A 15,985-nucleotide genomic window follows, 5' to 3' on the forward strand; every position below is an offset into this window, starting at 1 on the left:
AAATTATAATTATTATATAATTAAAATTAATCACCTTCTGCCATCAAATCAAATGTATATATTTTAAATAAATGCATACAGATAGAGAGGGAGAGGAGGGGAGAGGGAAGGGAGGAGATCTTTAAGATATGCCTGACCATTAATTGCTTTGTAAATCAGGAGAAGGATTTTGAATTCTATACAGGCATCTATAATAGGCAATAAGTCTAATCTAACCTAATCTAACCTTCCCTTTCTCGCTAAGATCCTTGAGAAAGCAGTCGCAAAACAGTTGTGTGATTTTTACATAATAATAGTTTATTTGAGGTTTTTCAATCTGGATTTAGAGTTCATCATAGCACAGAGACGGCACTGGTGAAAGTTACCAATGACCTTCTATTGGCATCAGACAAAGGACTTGTCTCTGTTCTTGTCTTGTTAGACCTCAGTGCTGCTTTCCACACTGTTGATCAGGACATTCTACTACAGAGACTGGACTTCTGTACTTGGACCAATTCTATTCACCTTATATATATATATATATATATATATATATATATATATATATATATATATATATATATATGCTTTTGGTTTGTTTGTATTCAAAGTTCTACATCAGTTTTCATAAATCTTCTTGAATCAGTAAAGTCTGATTTTATAAAATAAGATAAATAAAGTTTATAATTCTACATACATCTTCATTTGTTTGTTTATTATATTCTGTATTAATAATCTGAATCTGTACAGTAATTAAAGCTGTCATATAAATGCAGTAAAAAGTAAAATATTCACTATTTATTTACTAGAATCAGTAGAAGTAAAATAAAGTATTCTGCAGTATTATATTTTGTTTTACAATTTTTTTATATTTTTGTTTTACTTCTGCACTATGTATGTTTATGTCTTGCATTCTCCTTTCTTATTCGAGTGATTATAATTGTTCTACATATAAACTCTAGAGAGTGAGAAGCTTTTCACAGGCAAAAATAAATAAATAAAATAAAATAGATATTTTTAAAATATTGAATAGTTTTGTGATGTTTATGTATCTTGAGTGTTGTCTCTTTATTGTACAAACAGATCAGAGTTCATCACTGTTGTGCAATTATTACTGCTATGTGCTATATTTAGTTTTTATCAACCACTTTGTACTTATTTTGTATCTTTATCTATTTAATTATTGTGTACTCGCCACTTTACTTCATATGTTCTTTTGCTGTAACAAGGTACATTTCCCTGTTGTGGGACTAATAAAGGATTTCTGATTCTGATATAACTTAATGATGCGCGCGCACCTTCATGTCTCGCGTGCGTTGAGTTGTGCCGCGGTGCCTGCTGGGATTGCTCCGCCGCTGCTGTGGAAATGTCAGCCATGTTTTCCACGGTGCAGGGAGAAACGGCCCCTCCGTCCCGGTAAAGCCGACCACCGATGAGTCCTCCCGCCGGTCACCGGAGCAGCGGATCCCGCTGAGCTCTGCTGCGGCGGACACAGTCAGCTCCTCGGTGTCGGTGCGTACTCGTGGTGGATTCACGCTTCCCTCGGATTGTCGCTGTTTTGGCGCAAACAATGAGTAAACTCTCGTTCCGGGCGCGAGCGCTAGACGCCGCCAAACCGCTCCCGGTTTACCGCAACCGAGACCTGCCGGACCTGACCGACTGCGTGTCCATCAACCGGGCCGTGCCGCAGATGCCAACCGGGATGGAGAAAGAAGAAGAGCTGGTACGGAAACCTTTTAATTTAAACTGTGTGTGGGGTTAGCGTTAGCTTAGCTCCGTACTACGGCGGGATTCAGGACTTGTTTACGTACAATTATGTCCGTACAGCACACGAATGTACGCATCTTACGTACTCATTACGTATAGTGTGCGCTGTCAGCGTAACTTGAGTGTGTGACGTTTAAGTCTTTCCGTAGTTGCCATGGCAACGGAGGACGCAGTGCCACATTGGCTTCAGTCTGCTACAGTTAGCAGCTCTATCATCAATTACGTGTGTGTGTGTGTGTGTGTGTATATATATGTGTATATATATATGTATATATGTGTATATATATATATATGTATATATGTGTGTGTATATGTATGTATGTGTATATATATATATATATATATATATATATATATACACACACACAAACATACATGTGTAAACTGTGTATTTAACATGTTAACTTACGTTAAGTTATCCTGCAGATAGTTTCTGTTTTCCTAATATATCGACTTTGTAATGCTCACAGAGTTGGTAGTTACAGTTTTGTTCCTTGCACTTTGAACCTTGCACTTAAAGGAATATTTCACCCCCTCCCTGTTAACTTGAACTCTGGAAGAACATTTTTCTCACAAGCGGAGAACGAAAACAATGAGAAAAGTCTTGATGAATTTTAATTCAAAAAATTAAATGGGGGCCAAGTTTAACAACAGCAAAACAAAGTGACATGGTTTTGTTGGTGATAATTCAGGCACTCTGAACAGATTCCCACAAAGAAATTTAAATGAAAACTTGCAGATTAATTTCTGTTTCAGCTCTATACAAAGGAAGTCCACACACTAACTTCATAAGTTGTTCTGTTTACGTTCACATTATTCTGAATAACACATGTCCTCTTAAAACAGTTTACACACAGAAAACACATACAGGATATTCGTGAGATTTTAGGGAAAGTCCGAACCAAAACCGATGTTTCTTTGTTGTTTATTTTGTTTACGTTGTTTTTTAACCCCCCTCTGCTTCAGGGCAACATATCTTCATTATAAGATTACACATACAATAACTGAACTGTCTTTGAATCAGCACAAATTCAATCATACACATTTATGAAACAAACTTAGATGTAAGCTTCTTTTTTTTTTATAACCGCTTCTAAAGCCTTTTAGCTGCTATACATACTAACTCAATGGGAAGAATAATTCAGCCAAACAAAAATATTCACTTTGTGAAACATAAAGCTGGGGGAACATAGTTTGTTTAGGTTTTTTTGTTTAGTTTCAGGTAGGCAGTTTACAAACCTATACTACTGTATATTGTTAATAAAATAATTTGTGTTTCAGGAGCATCACCTGCAGAGGGCGATCTCGGCTCAGCAGGTGTTCAGGGAGAAGAAGGAGAACATGGTCATTCCCGTCCCTGAAGCAGACGCCAGCAACGCCACCTACTACGACCGTCTTTATAAAGGAGACGTCAAAGTTCCCAAACAGCTCATCCACATCCAGCGTGAGTGATATAAACACTACCTCTGTACTACAGCGTGAGTGATACAGCGGGTTAAATAAGTATCGAACACGTCACCATTTTTCTCAGTAAATATATTTCTGAAGGGGCTGTTGACATGAAATTTTCCCCAGATGTCGGTAACAACACAATTGCATGTAATCCACACATGCAAAGAAACCAAAACAAATAAGTTCAGAAATGAAGTTATGTGAAATAAAATGGAATGACACAGGGAGAAAATATTGAACACGCTTACTGAAATGTATTTAATACTTTGTACAAAAGCCTTTGTTGGTAACGACAGCTTCAAGACGCCTCCTGTATGAAGAAACTAGTCGCATGCTTTGCTCAGGTGTGATTTTGGCCCATAGATTTTCTATTGGATTCAAGTCGGGTGATTGGCTGGGCCGTTCTAGCAGCTTTATTTTCTTTCTCTGCAAACAATTGAGAGTTTCCTTTGCTGTGTGTTTGGGATCATTGTCTTGCTGAAATGTCCATCGTTTCATCTTCATCATCCTTTTAGATGGCAGCAGATTTTTATCAAGAATGTCTCGGTACATTTTTCCATTCACCCTCCCTTCAATTATATGAGGTTTGCCGTATGCTGAAGAACAGCCCCACACCAGGATATTCAGCCTCCAGACTTCACTGTTGTATGGTGTGTTTGGCGTGATGTTCAGCGCCATTTGACCTCCAAACATGGTGCGTATTATGGCATCCAACGAGTTAAAATTTGGTCTCATCTGACCAGACTATATTCTCCCAGTATTTCACTGGCTTGTCTAAATGTTCTAAAGGATCTTGGACTCTTCTGATCATTCTTTTCACTCCTCTGTCCTCTGCTGCGAGGAGCAACTGGTCGTGGCTGGTTTATGGTGAAATTATGTTCTTTCCACTTCCGAATTATGGCCCCAACAGTGCTCACTGGAACATTCAGAATTCCTTCTGTAACCAATGCATCACTATGTTGTGCAACAATAAGGTTGCGATGGTCTTGAGAGCTCTTTGCTTTTACCCATCATGAGATGTTTCTTGTGTGATCTTGGTAATGAGAGACCTTTTTATAGGCCATCAGTTGGGAATGAGCCAGCTGATATTAATTTGCATTGACATGGGGCAGGATCGCTTTCTAATTACTGATAGATTTCAGAGGGTTTCTTGGCTTCTTGCCTTTTTGCACCTTTCCTCATGCATTCAATATTTTCTCCCTGTGTCATTCCATTTAATTACACATAACTTAATTTCTGAACTTATTTGTTTTGGTTTATTTGCATGTGTGGATTGTATGTGTTGTTACCGACATCTGGTGAAAACTCCATGTCAACAGCCCCTTCAGAAATATATTTACTGAGAAAAATGGTGATGTGTTCGATACTTATTTTACCCGCTGTATAAATACTACCTCTGTAGTACAGCGTGAGTAGTACTCTGGGTGTGGGCCTGTATGGTGTGTTCAGGCTCCTATTATTCTCAGGATGTGTATGGTGTGTTTAGGCTCCTCAGTGATTCTCAGTGTGTTCCTCCTGCAGCTCTGGGTGTGGACCTGGAGCAGCCAGACTACGACATGGACTCAGAGGACGAGACGCTGCTCAACAGACTGAACAGGAAGATGGAGATCAAACCTCTGCAGTTTGAAACCATGGTGGACCGACTGGAGAAGGCCAGCACACACCAGGTAACGCACACACACACTGTTGGTTTTTAGTTCTCTCCTTTCCTCCGCTCTGTCTCTGACTGCAGGTGTATGCGCAGGTGTGTGTGTGTTGGGAGCGGAGCCCCGTCCTTCGCGAACCAGAGGAGTGAATGCGCAAAGCAGCGCAGTAGACACTGCACTTAAATTTGATAAATAACATAAGCGTTTTGTTTATTCGATAAAAGAGCACCGGTTCAATGTGAAAAGTGAGTTGTGAATATTAAAAAAAAACTTGAATTTCCTTCTTCCCCACGTCCTTCTACACGGGATCTGATACATGATCCGTACAGCCTGACAAAATATTGGGCTTGTAGTTGGGTTGGCCTGAAACTGGGCCTGTGGGAAGGGTAACTAGCCCAGCCCAGTCCATTTATGAAATTATTTCATTAGTCGATATATCCAACTACAGAGTAGCCTTTCAATCATACGGAGCCCCGCGCCCCCCCTGAAAATCAAGGTGTTTAAAAAAAAACAATATTGATAACTCACTTTTCACATTGACAGGTGCTCTTTTATTAAATAAACTAAACGCTTATGTTATTTATCTAATTTATGTGCACGTTTCAGTGTTTACAGCAGTGGTCCCCAAACTAAGGCCGGCCATTTTTTTTTCAGTCTGGTTATTTGGTTATTATTTATTTCATAAATAGTGTTATTATATATTTCCCGACTTTATTTTTTCTGTGAAGAACCCAGAAAAGAATATTAATATTTGGTTATGTGTGGCTTTCTGGAAAACAATAAATGTTTACGTTTAGGCACCCCTGCGATCGTCACACTTTTTCTGTTACAAACTGACCCCGGCCCCCATCAGAGAAGGGAAAAGTTATGTGGCCCTCACAGGAAAAAGTTTGGGGACCCCTGGTTTACAGTCTACTTTGCGCATTCAGATTCTCTCCTTCGCTCTGTTTCATCTCTGGTTCTGTCCTAAGTTCTGGTTCTGTCCTCAGGTGGTCTCCCTAGCGGAGGCGAAGCTGTTGCTGAACGAGGATGACTACCTGCTGAAGTCGGTGTATGATTTCTGGATGAGGAAGAGGAAAAACTGCCGGGCTCCGTCTCTGATTGCTCACATCAAACAAGAGAAGAGAGACGGGTCGACCAACAGCGACGCCTACGTGGCCTTCAGACGCAGAACGGAGAAGATGCAGACCAGGAAGGTACGTCATCCTCTCTGCTTACATTCTGGATTCATGAATCAACAAAGAAACGTATTTAACGTGTTCTAGAGTCAGAAGAATGTTTTATTCATTTTAATGAAGACAACACAGACTCTGTAACTAACTGATTTATTTCAGAACCGTAAGAACGACGAGGCGTCGTACGAAAAGATGCTGAGACTGAGGAGAGAGTTCAGCCGGACCGTCACCATCCTGGAGATGATCAAGAGGAGAGAGAAGTCCAAGAGAGAGCTGCTGCACCTCACCCTGGAGGAGGTGGAGAGGAGGTGAGAGAGTGAGAGAGAGTGAGTGAGTGAGAGGGAGGGAGGGAGAGAGAGAGAGACTCACATTTGTGGATGTGTGTGTGTTCAGGCATCAAATGGAAGATTTCAGTGGAGACGCTCTCAGAGAGGTTTCTCTGCCTCTGGTGGAGAAACATGTGTACTGCAGCCCGGGGACTCTGAACCACAGACACAGAGCTGACATCAAGGTCTGTCTGTTTGTCTTTCTGAAGTTTACCTAAACATGACCTGTTATAAAGTTATAAAGCTCATAAGCTGTGTGTGTTTCAGATGCAGAAGAAGAAGATGGTCTCTGTTAGAGACGAGCTTTCCTTCGACCTCCTCAGACCAAAGAAGAAGAACATGAGACGGGACAGATTTTGTCCTCCACAGAGACGTCCCGGTCGCCCCCCCCGGTCCCTTCACCGTCTACAAGGCCGACATTAAACAGTACGACTTCCACAGCTCCGGAGAGGACGACAGCCCCCCCCCACCGCTGGTCAGCCCCCCCACTATAATAATGTATAATATGATCATTGCTGGTCAGCCTCCCCACCTCATACTTTACTATAATTTAATATGATGTAATTTAGTAATATGATAATATTATGTCATGCAATATAATATAATAATAAAATGTAATATAAATATATTGGAATAAAATACTATAATATAATGTAATATGATATAATACTATTATACAGTTTTTATGCTGCGTTCATTTCTTTGTCGCGTAATCTTTTCTGTGATTAATTAATCAAAATTAACGCACTAATTTGACAGCCCTTGTTATATTATAAAATAATATGATATAATGTAATGTAATATGATATAATGTAATGTAATATGATATAATAATATAATTGTGATGTTTCATGTGTCTTCAGTCTCCTCCATCTTCACCTGATGATGAGGAAAATAATCCTGATGGAGTTTTTGTCTTCAGGAGAAAAGCTGGATCTCAATATTACTCTGTAAGTAAATCATCTTTTATTTAATATATTACTCTCTGAGTAAATCCTCCTTTATATACTACTATACTATATAATACATTACAATACTTTCCATGTATTTCTTACTTTTACTCCACATGTATCTAATCTGGTTTACTTCAGTGGTATGAAACCAAACTAAACAGATTCTGCTGTGAGTTAATGTTAATAAAGGACGCAGAAATAAGAGTTAATATTAATAAGAAATCCTACTGGCAGGTCTGCAAGACGACAAGCAAACGACTCTTAAAATGCTTGTTTTCAGAATGGAGTTTGGTTGATCAGGGCTATGCTAACATTGTAGCTCTGTCATCTAAATGAGATATCTACATACTGTGTGACTTAAAAATGATTGAGGATGTTTGTTATTGATGACAGGAGCCCACGGATGCTACATTAACTGCAAATTTGCGTCTATTTGCTTCCTGGAATTGACTTTGTATGTAATCACAAAAAAGAAAAGCACAGGTTGTATAAGAGAAGGTTTAACCACGGACAGGTCAATGGTTTTAAACTTCAGGGCTTAATAAACAACAATGACACGGTGTGTTTGTTTGTGCAGCCTGGTACAGAGCAGACGGGTGGAGTCGATCATTTGGAGATCCTCCCTCACTGTCTGCGTCACTCGCTGGCTGAACTGCCTCCTCATTGGACGGGACTGAGCCGCCGCAGGATTGGACGAGGGGGCAGGTAACGTACAAACATGTGTTTACAAATACACAATCCATAATATATAGAGAATTACTTCTAACGTGTTTTCGTATTAAGCTCTTACCATTTGGGGGCGGGGGATAAACAGTCAGCAGTGTCTGCCACACAGAAGGGATGTACGTCAACTGAAAACTGGAACCTGAAGATTAATCAAGTGTCTCATAAATATCAATTAATGAAAATAAATTGTGATGGTGTATAAGGGCTGAGAACATTAAGATGAATGTATATACATGATGTCAGGTCTCACACATGGGACCATTTGTTACCCAGAGGCCTAGTGGTCTAGTAGTACGGCTTGCAAATTCAACACCAGGGCTGCACCATTGTGCCCCTGAGAAACTGTCCCTGTAGTTAGTCCACTGTAAGTCTGGATGAGAGCGACTGCTATATGACCTATAATCACATCACATCAAATCAAACTTATTTATATAGCTCAATATCACAAATTATACATTTGTCTCAGTGTGCTTTACAGACTGTACAGGTTACGACACCCTCTGTCCTTAGACCCTCGCATCGCACAAGGAAAAACTTCCTAAAAGAAACTCCAAAATTTAATGGAAAAAATAGAAGAAACCTCAGGGAGAGACTGAGGAGGGATCCCTCTCCCAGGACGGACAGACGTGCAATAGATGTCGTGTGTACAGGATAAACAACAATAAAATAATAAACAAGTACAACATTTGACAGAAATGATGTGTTGAAAAAGAGAAAGTTTGGATGAATCCAGGAAAATGTCAAAAAGGCTTCCCGGTGTCCAGCAGGACCAGGGCAGCAGGCGCAGCCACGATTCATGATCCTGACGTAAACTTTATCAGTGGCAACCTGCCACATGAGAGACAGACACTCCGGGGATGATGCCCCGGATGATGAGTTAGTAACATACATTTACATAAATTAAATAATACAGTCTAAGTCTATAGCAGCATAACTAGGGGCTGATCCAGGGCAAACCTGAGCCAGCCCTAACTATAAGCTTTATCAAAAAGGAAAGTCTTTAGCCTGCTCTTAAATGTGGAGAGGGTGTCTGCCTCCCGAACACAAACTGGAAGCTGGTTCCACTGGAGAGGAGCTTGATAGCTGAAGGCTCTGGCTCCCATTGTACTCTTAGAGACTCTAGGAACCACAAGTAACCCTGCAGTCTGGGAGCGTAATGCTCTAGTTGGTTTATAAGGTACTATGAGATCTTTAAGATATGCTGGAGCCTGACCATTAATTGCTTTGTAAGTCAGGAGAAGGATTTTGAATTCTATTCTGTATTTTACCGGGAGCCAGTGCAGAGCAGCTAATACAGGAGTAATATGATCCCGTTTCCTTGTTCTTGTCAATACGCGTGCCGCTGCATTTTGGATCAACTGAAGAGTCTTAAGCGACTTTTTGGGACAACCTGATAACAATGAGTTGCAGTAATCCAGCCTTGAAGTAACAAATGCATGGACTAGTTTTTCTGCATCATTTTGAGACTGGATGTTATTTTTGCAATGTTACGTAGATGAAAGAATGCAGTCCTTGAGATTTGTTTTATGTGGGAGTTAAACGACAGATCTTGATCAAAGATGACGCCAAGATTCCTTACAGTGGTGCTGGAGGCCAAATTAATGCCATCCAGAGCTTCTATGTCATTTTAGGGCCAAGTATAATAACTTCAGTTTTGTCTGTGTTTAACCCTTTAACACCTAAGCCAAAAAAAGCCTCAACATTTTCGTATGGACGTTTTTGCTTATTTTGACTATAAAAAAGGTCAGGAAATGTCCTGTGAGTAAGTGCTTTTGCCCATTTTCCAACAATACCTGAAACTTTCCATATCTGGCAGTCATTTACAATTTATTGCATGTTATGAGAGTGTAATAACAGTTTAAAATGAAGAGAAACACAAAAGCGGAATTTGAGTTTAGTGGTTTAGTGAACAAAAAACACAGCAAATGTACATGAATAAGAGATTTAACATGTTACATTTGAAGTTTGAAATGTATACAACTATATCCAGTAAAAGTTTTGAGTCTTTTACTCTTACATCTGCAAAAACAGGCCATAAAATGGAAAATATGTCCAGGCGTTTTTCCCCACACAGGGTAATTCTCTCCTCTCTCAGTGTCCCTTCACATGCAGAGGTCTTGGTGGTACTGCCAGTGACTGTTCCTGTTGCTCCTGTTTTCTCTGGGTCACTCATATGAAGATTAGATCAAATGGCCATGAACAGTCCTGAACAGTCTGGGGACATGACAGTAGCAGGGAATGACACATGGAAAAATGGTTTGCTTACACCAAAAGTTGCTCATCTTTGTGCAGGTCCAAAACTGACATGTACAGCAACATGCCTGTGGACTTCTTCATTTCTTCTGGAGTTATTTCAGTCCAGGTGAACTGTCTCCCTCTCTCCAGGCTTTTGGCTGCATTCTTGTTTGTGTATTCAGAGAGTTTGAAAACTGCAGCATCAAAGTGGGAATAAATGTCACCTGGTGCTGGGTTTCCCATATCGAGAGGGAGTTGGACACCTGGGGTGGTTGAGGGACTCCATCATCGGGCTCTGCCTCAGTCTGCCATCTTTGATGATATGGTGAGGGGCTTCTGTGTCTGACAGCATCACCAGATCATCCAGCATCCCCACAGCTCTATCTACAGGCCTGAATGTGATCTCTGGTGACACCTCCTCCTCTCCAGCTAAAGCTTGTACACAGCCTCTGCTAGGACGCAGGCTACTTGAAGAAGACGCGCACATTTACGCATATAAAATACAATTACACAACTAGTACAATCTTACAGACTTGGTACACTGTTCTAAACAAGTCACCACGCTATACAAGTGTTGATTTACATACCGTCTTGCTTCCATTTGAATTCAATCCGCTGTTTTCCGGCTCTATTTCTCCGCTGTGTTGTTTGTGTCTCTCCAGCGCTCTGTGTGTATTCGCTCACAACAAAGGCGCTGTTTCGCGGGATTCCGGAGGGCCGAAACCGTTGAAATTTTTTCGATTGCGCAAACTTTGACATAATTACGGTAATCCAAAGTTTTGCTTGCAAAATGTGTCGTCGCCGACACATTCGGTGTTAAAGGGTTAACATCAAAAAGTTGCTAGACATCCAAGTTTTTATGTCCTTAAGGCTTGAAGTTTAGCCAATTGATTGGTTTCATCTGGTTTAATTGATAGATATAATTGGGTGTCATCCGCATAACAATGAAAGTTTATAGAGTGGTTCCTTATAATATTGCCCAAAGGAAGCATATATAAGGTGAATAGAATCGGTCCAAGTACAGAACCCTGCGGAACTCCAAGACTGACTTTGGCTGTCATGGAGGATTTATCGTTAACAAGTACAAACTGAGATCGCTCAGATAAATAGGACTTGAACCAGCTTAGTGCGGTTCCTTTTATGCCAACACAATGTTCCAGTCTCTGTAGTAGAATATCCTGATCAACAGTGTGGAAAGCAGCACTGAGGTCTAACAAGACAGGAACAGAGACAAGTCCTTTGTCTGATGCCAATAGAAGGTCATTGGTAACTTTCACCAGTGCCGTCTCTGTGCTATGATGAACTCTAAATCCAGATTGAAAAACCTCAAATAAACTATTATTATGTAAAAAGTCACACAACTGTTTTGCGACTGCTTTCTCAAGGATCTTAGCGAGAAAGGGAAGGTTAGATATCGGCCTATAGTTGGCTAAAACCTCTGGATCACGACCAGGCTTTTTAAGAAGTGGTTTTATTACAGCTACTTTAAAGGATTTTGGTACGTAGCCAGATAATAGAGACAGGTTGATCATATTTAATAACGAGGTGTTAATTAAGGGTAAAACTTCTTTAAACAGTTTAGTTGAATCGGGTCTAAAAGACAGGTAGATGGTTTAGACGATGAGATTGTTGAAGTTAGTTGGTTAAGGTTGATTGGAGTAAAACAGTCTAGATATATTTCAGGAGTTACAGATGTTTTTAAAATTCCAACAGTTGAAGTTAAGTCATTACCAATTGAGGTCAGGAGGAGATTAATTTTGTCTCTAATAATTATAATGTTATCGTTAAAGAAGCTCATGAAGTCGTCACTACTGAGAGATATAGGAACAGAAGGCTCTGTAGAGCTGTGGCTCTCCGTCAGCGTCAGTGCTGAACAGAAACCTGGGGTTGTTCTTATGTTCTTCTATTAATGAAGAGTAATCAGCTGCTCTGCATTACGGAGAGCCTTCTTATACGTTTTAAGACGATTTAACCAGACTAAACAAGATTCTTCCAGTTTAGTGGAACGCCATTTACTTTCAAGATTTCTCGACTTTTGTTTTAGTTTGCGGATTTGTAAATTAAGCCATGGAGCTTTCTTTTTCTGTTTTATGATCTTCTTCTTTAGAGGAGCGACAGAGTCGAGTGTTATTTGCAGTGAGGCTGCAGCGCTATCAACAAGATGATTAATGTGGGAGGGACTAAAGTTAGCATTGGAGTCCTCCATTATATTGATATTGAGTCCTGGTATTGAATTAAGTGCTTCCTTAAATTTAGTCACAGCACTTTCAGATAAACATCGAGCGTAGGATGTTCTGCCTGCTGGCTTGTAGTCCAGTAACAGGACTTCAGAAGTTATTAAAATGGTCTGATAAAAGAGGATTATGTGGACACACTAATAAACTTTCAATTTCAACACCATATCCCAGAACAAGGTCCAGAGTGTGGTTTAAACAGTGAGTTGGTTCATGTACATTCTGACTGAACCCAGTGAATCTAATATTGAGATAAATGCATTATTAAGGCTGTCACTATCAACATCCACATGAATATTAAAGTCACCTACAATAATCACTTTATCTGTTTTAAGGACTAAATTTGATAAAAACTCAGAGTTCAGATAGAACTTCAGAATACGGACCAGGAGGGCGGTACACAGTAACAAATAAAACTGGCTTTATTGTTTCCATGTTGGGTTTGAGAGCGTAAGAACAAGGCTTTCAAAAGAGTTATAGTTTAGTTTAGGCTTAGGATTGATCAAGAGGTTTGAGTCAAATATGGCCGCAACTCCACCTCCTCGGCCAGTACCTCGAGGAATGTGAGTATTAATATGACCAGGTGGAGCGGATTCATTTAGACATATTCTTCATGTCTCAGGTTTCAGTGAGACAAAATAAATCAATCTTATTATCTGATATTAAATCATTTACCAATCCAGCTTTCGTTGATAAAGATCTGATTTTTAAGAGCCCACATTGAATTTTTCGATTTAGTTGTACTTTTGCAGCGGTGGTGTTAATTTTAATGATGTTTTCATGTATAACTCCTCTTCTGTTAACCATAGATTTGATTAGTTTCAGTGGTCGTGGGGCAGACACAGTCACTATGGGGATTTGAGTGGGTGACTGCCCGGAAAGAAGCACAGAGAAGTGTGTAAGACTGCAACTCTTAGTCCTGGTCTCAACTCTGGGTTGTCATGGATTAGGTCCACTAATACACTTTGTAATATTATTGGATATGAGATCTGCTCCAGCCAAAGTAGGATGGATGCCGTCACTCCTAATCAGACCAGGTCTTCCCCAGAAAGTCCGCCAATTGTCTACGAAGCCCACATCATTATCTGGACACCACCATGAGAGCCAGCGACGGAATGATGACATGCGGCTAAATATGTCAATGTCATGTCAAATGTGCTTCTATGTCGCCCGCTCTGGCACCAGGAATGCACGTGACTATCGTCGCTGGTGTCTCAAAATGAACGTATCTCAAAATTGAGCTACCGATAACCAGAGTTGGCTTCTCAGCTGGTGTGTCACTGAGTGGGGAGAATCTGTTAGAAACAGCAAGTGGTTGGTGGTGAACCGTGGGCTTCTGATAACACTTCTTTCGGACAGTCACCCAGTCTCCTGGCTGCTCGGGCCCCACCGGGGGACAGCTAACAGGAGATACCACTGGCTTGCTAACAGCTACAGTTGCTAACTGCTGACTAGCCATGGTGCGGAGCCGCTCATCTATCCCTCTAAAACTAGCCTCCAACCCTGCGTATAAACTACATTTAATACAGGTACCATTATCACTAAAGGAGGCAGAGCAATAGCTAAACATGAAACACACCGAGCAGGAGAGAGCAGAAGAGGAAGATGCCATCGCTAGCTGCCGAGCTGCAGCAGCTAACGTTAGCAAAGCCGAACGGAGCGTAAAGAATTGAGGATTTAGCAAGAGTCGCTAAGAGAAGGATAAGGAGAGAGTTGTAAGTGCTTAGGAAGTACAAGTATAGGTTTAGATAGATGACAGGTAATTAGCCGATGTGATCAAGAATATAACAACATTAACTGGGTCAAGCTGGAGCTGCCGAAGTGTGCTACCAGCAACACAGAAACATTAACAACCGGAAATGACGCGCTTACCGTAAAGCACAGTCGTGTCGTGTATGTAGCAGTAATGTAATGTAATATTTGACTACTTTTATATAAATAGTCAGAAATCCTCAAACACCACATTAAGACCTTGAGGAACACCAGAGAACAACTTTGGGATTTGGAATCAGAAACCTTTGACATAAAAACACATTTATACTGCATGTGATTAAAGTGGGCTGAGGAGACTCGTTTATATCCAGGTATCTGTAGGTCAGAGGTCAGGGCCCTGAGAACACAGAAACAGACTTTGAGCAGTTTAAGCTGAAGCCTTTTCTCCGTGTGTCTGCGATCAGGATCATTCTGGACCGAGCTTCCTCAGCTCTGGATCCAGTACTGAAGCAGCTGGACTCTCTAAGGACCAGAACCTGCCTCCTCAATGAGCAGAAACCCTCCCTGACTGAAGTCCTGAACAACATCCAGACCCTGAGGAGGTTCTGCTTCAGACCCAGAGCGCTTCAGGACCAGAGGGAGGGACGCAGAGAGCCCTCTGAGGACCGCAGACTCAGCTGTGTGTCCCCCTCAGGTGAGTTCACACCTGACAGTTATAATATCCTGTGTGTGTTTCTGCAGCCAGTTTACACTTAATATACAACTGTATTTTATGTATTCATACTGTGTATTTATACTTCTATCTAGAGATATTTTATACAAACAGTATTACTGATGTTTTTACTTTTTACTCAGCAAGTGTAATTGTGTGTGTGTGTGTGTGTGTGTGTGTGTGTGTGTGTGTGTGTGTGTGTGTGTGTGTGTGTGTGTGTGTGTGTGACACAGCAGGGGGCATCACAGAGGAGCAGTACCACAGTCACCAGCAGCAGCTGATCCAGATGCAGAAACAACAACTGGAACAGCTGCAACAACAGAACAACACTTTATATAAACAGGCAGCTCTGCACCAAACACAGGTAATATATATATAATATATTTATATATAAATATATATATTATAACCCTTATATCGTGATTCACATCAGCAGAATCTTCAAATACGCAGCTCTTTTATCCTCTTAGTTAAAACTTTCTTGTTGATATTTGGAGAAAATAAATTGAGTTATCACGTATATCATGTAGCAACCATGTATTTATAAATGTGTGTGCAGTCAACCAGGTGCAGTGAGTCCAGTTCGAAGCCTCTGGACTCAGCCAGTGCTCAGTTTGCAGCCTCGGCCGTGATCAGCGCTCCTCACGGTCTCATCAACAGGGAGGACAAAGTCCACAGGGCCGTCAACGGAGGCCTGCAGCCTTCAGGTGAGCCTCCTCACCTGGACTTTATCCTGTCTCGTGTAACATGAGGACTAAAGGTTCAGATGGTCTATAAGAAAGTAAATGTTGGGAGCTGGTAACAGCAGCTCCAGTTATTAGTAAATATTAAAGATAATTCTTGATATCAATGAACTAATAATTATAAAACTTTATTTACGCACCTTTATTACAACACGTGTTGCGTTGCTGCTCCTCAGGTCCCTCCAGGCCGCCGTACTCTTCTTCCTCGTCTCACAGCAGGTTGGTGCTCCCGGCTCGGGGGTCACTCCCCTCTTCCTCCTCCCCTCAGTCCCTCCCCAACCAGAGGAGCCAGGTGAGAGCCGTCTCCCCCGCACACACTGCTCG

The 15,985-nt window shown here is 41.0% G+C and overlaps 1 protein-coding gene across 1 annotated transcript in view; it reads left to right on the forward strand.

The window, feature by feature from the left end:
* The first annotated feature begins 1,307 nt into the window (after positions 1-1,307).
* epc2 (enhancer of polycomb homolog 2 (Drosophila)) overlaps positions 1,308-15,985 on the forward strand; it is a 15,147-nt gene continuing 469 nt past the window's right edge. Inside the window, 14 exon segments of the mRNA XM_029426552.1 lie at positions 1,308-1,702; positions 3,028-3,190; positions 4,720-4,865; positions 5,834-6,040; positions 6,179-6,327; positions 6,413-6,530; positions 6,613-6,729; positions 6,731-6,820; positions 7,209-7,295; positions 7,876-8,003; positions 14,671-14,900; positions 15,152-15,282; positions 15,478-15,625; positions 15,838-15,985. The exon segment at positions 15,838-15,985 is cut by the window's right edge and continues 81 nt beyond it. Of these exon segments, the coding sequence (XP_029282412.1) occupies positions 1,550-1,702; positions 3,028-3,190; positions 4,720-4,865; positions 5,834-6,040; positions 6,179-6,327; positions 6,413-6,530; positions 6,613-6,729; positions 6,731-6,820; positions 7,209-7,295; positions 7,876-8,003; positions 14,671-14,900; positions 15,152-15,282; positions 15,478-15,625; positions 15,838-15,985 (2,015 nt within the window). The 5' untranslated portion in view covers positions 1,308-1,549.

Source organism: Cottoperca gobio, unplaced genomic scaffold (genome assembly GCF_900634415.1).
Source record: "Cottoperca gobio unplaced genomic scaffold, fCotGob3.1 fCotGob3_200arrow_ctg1, whole genome shotgun sequence".
Taxonomy (NCBI): Eukaryota; Metazoa; Chordata; class Actinopteri; order Perciformes; family Bovichtidae; genus Cottoperca; species Cottoperca gobio.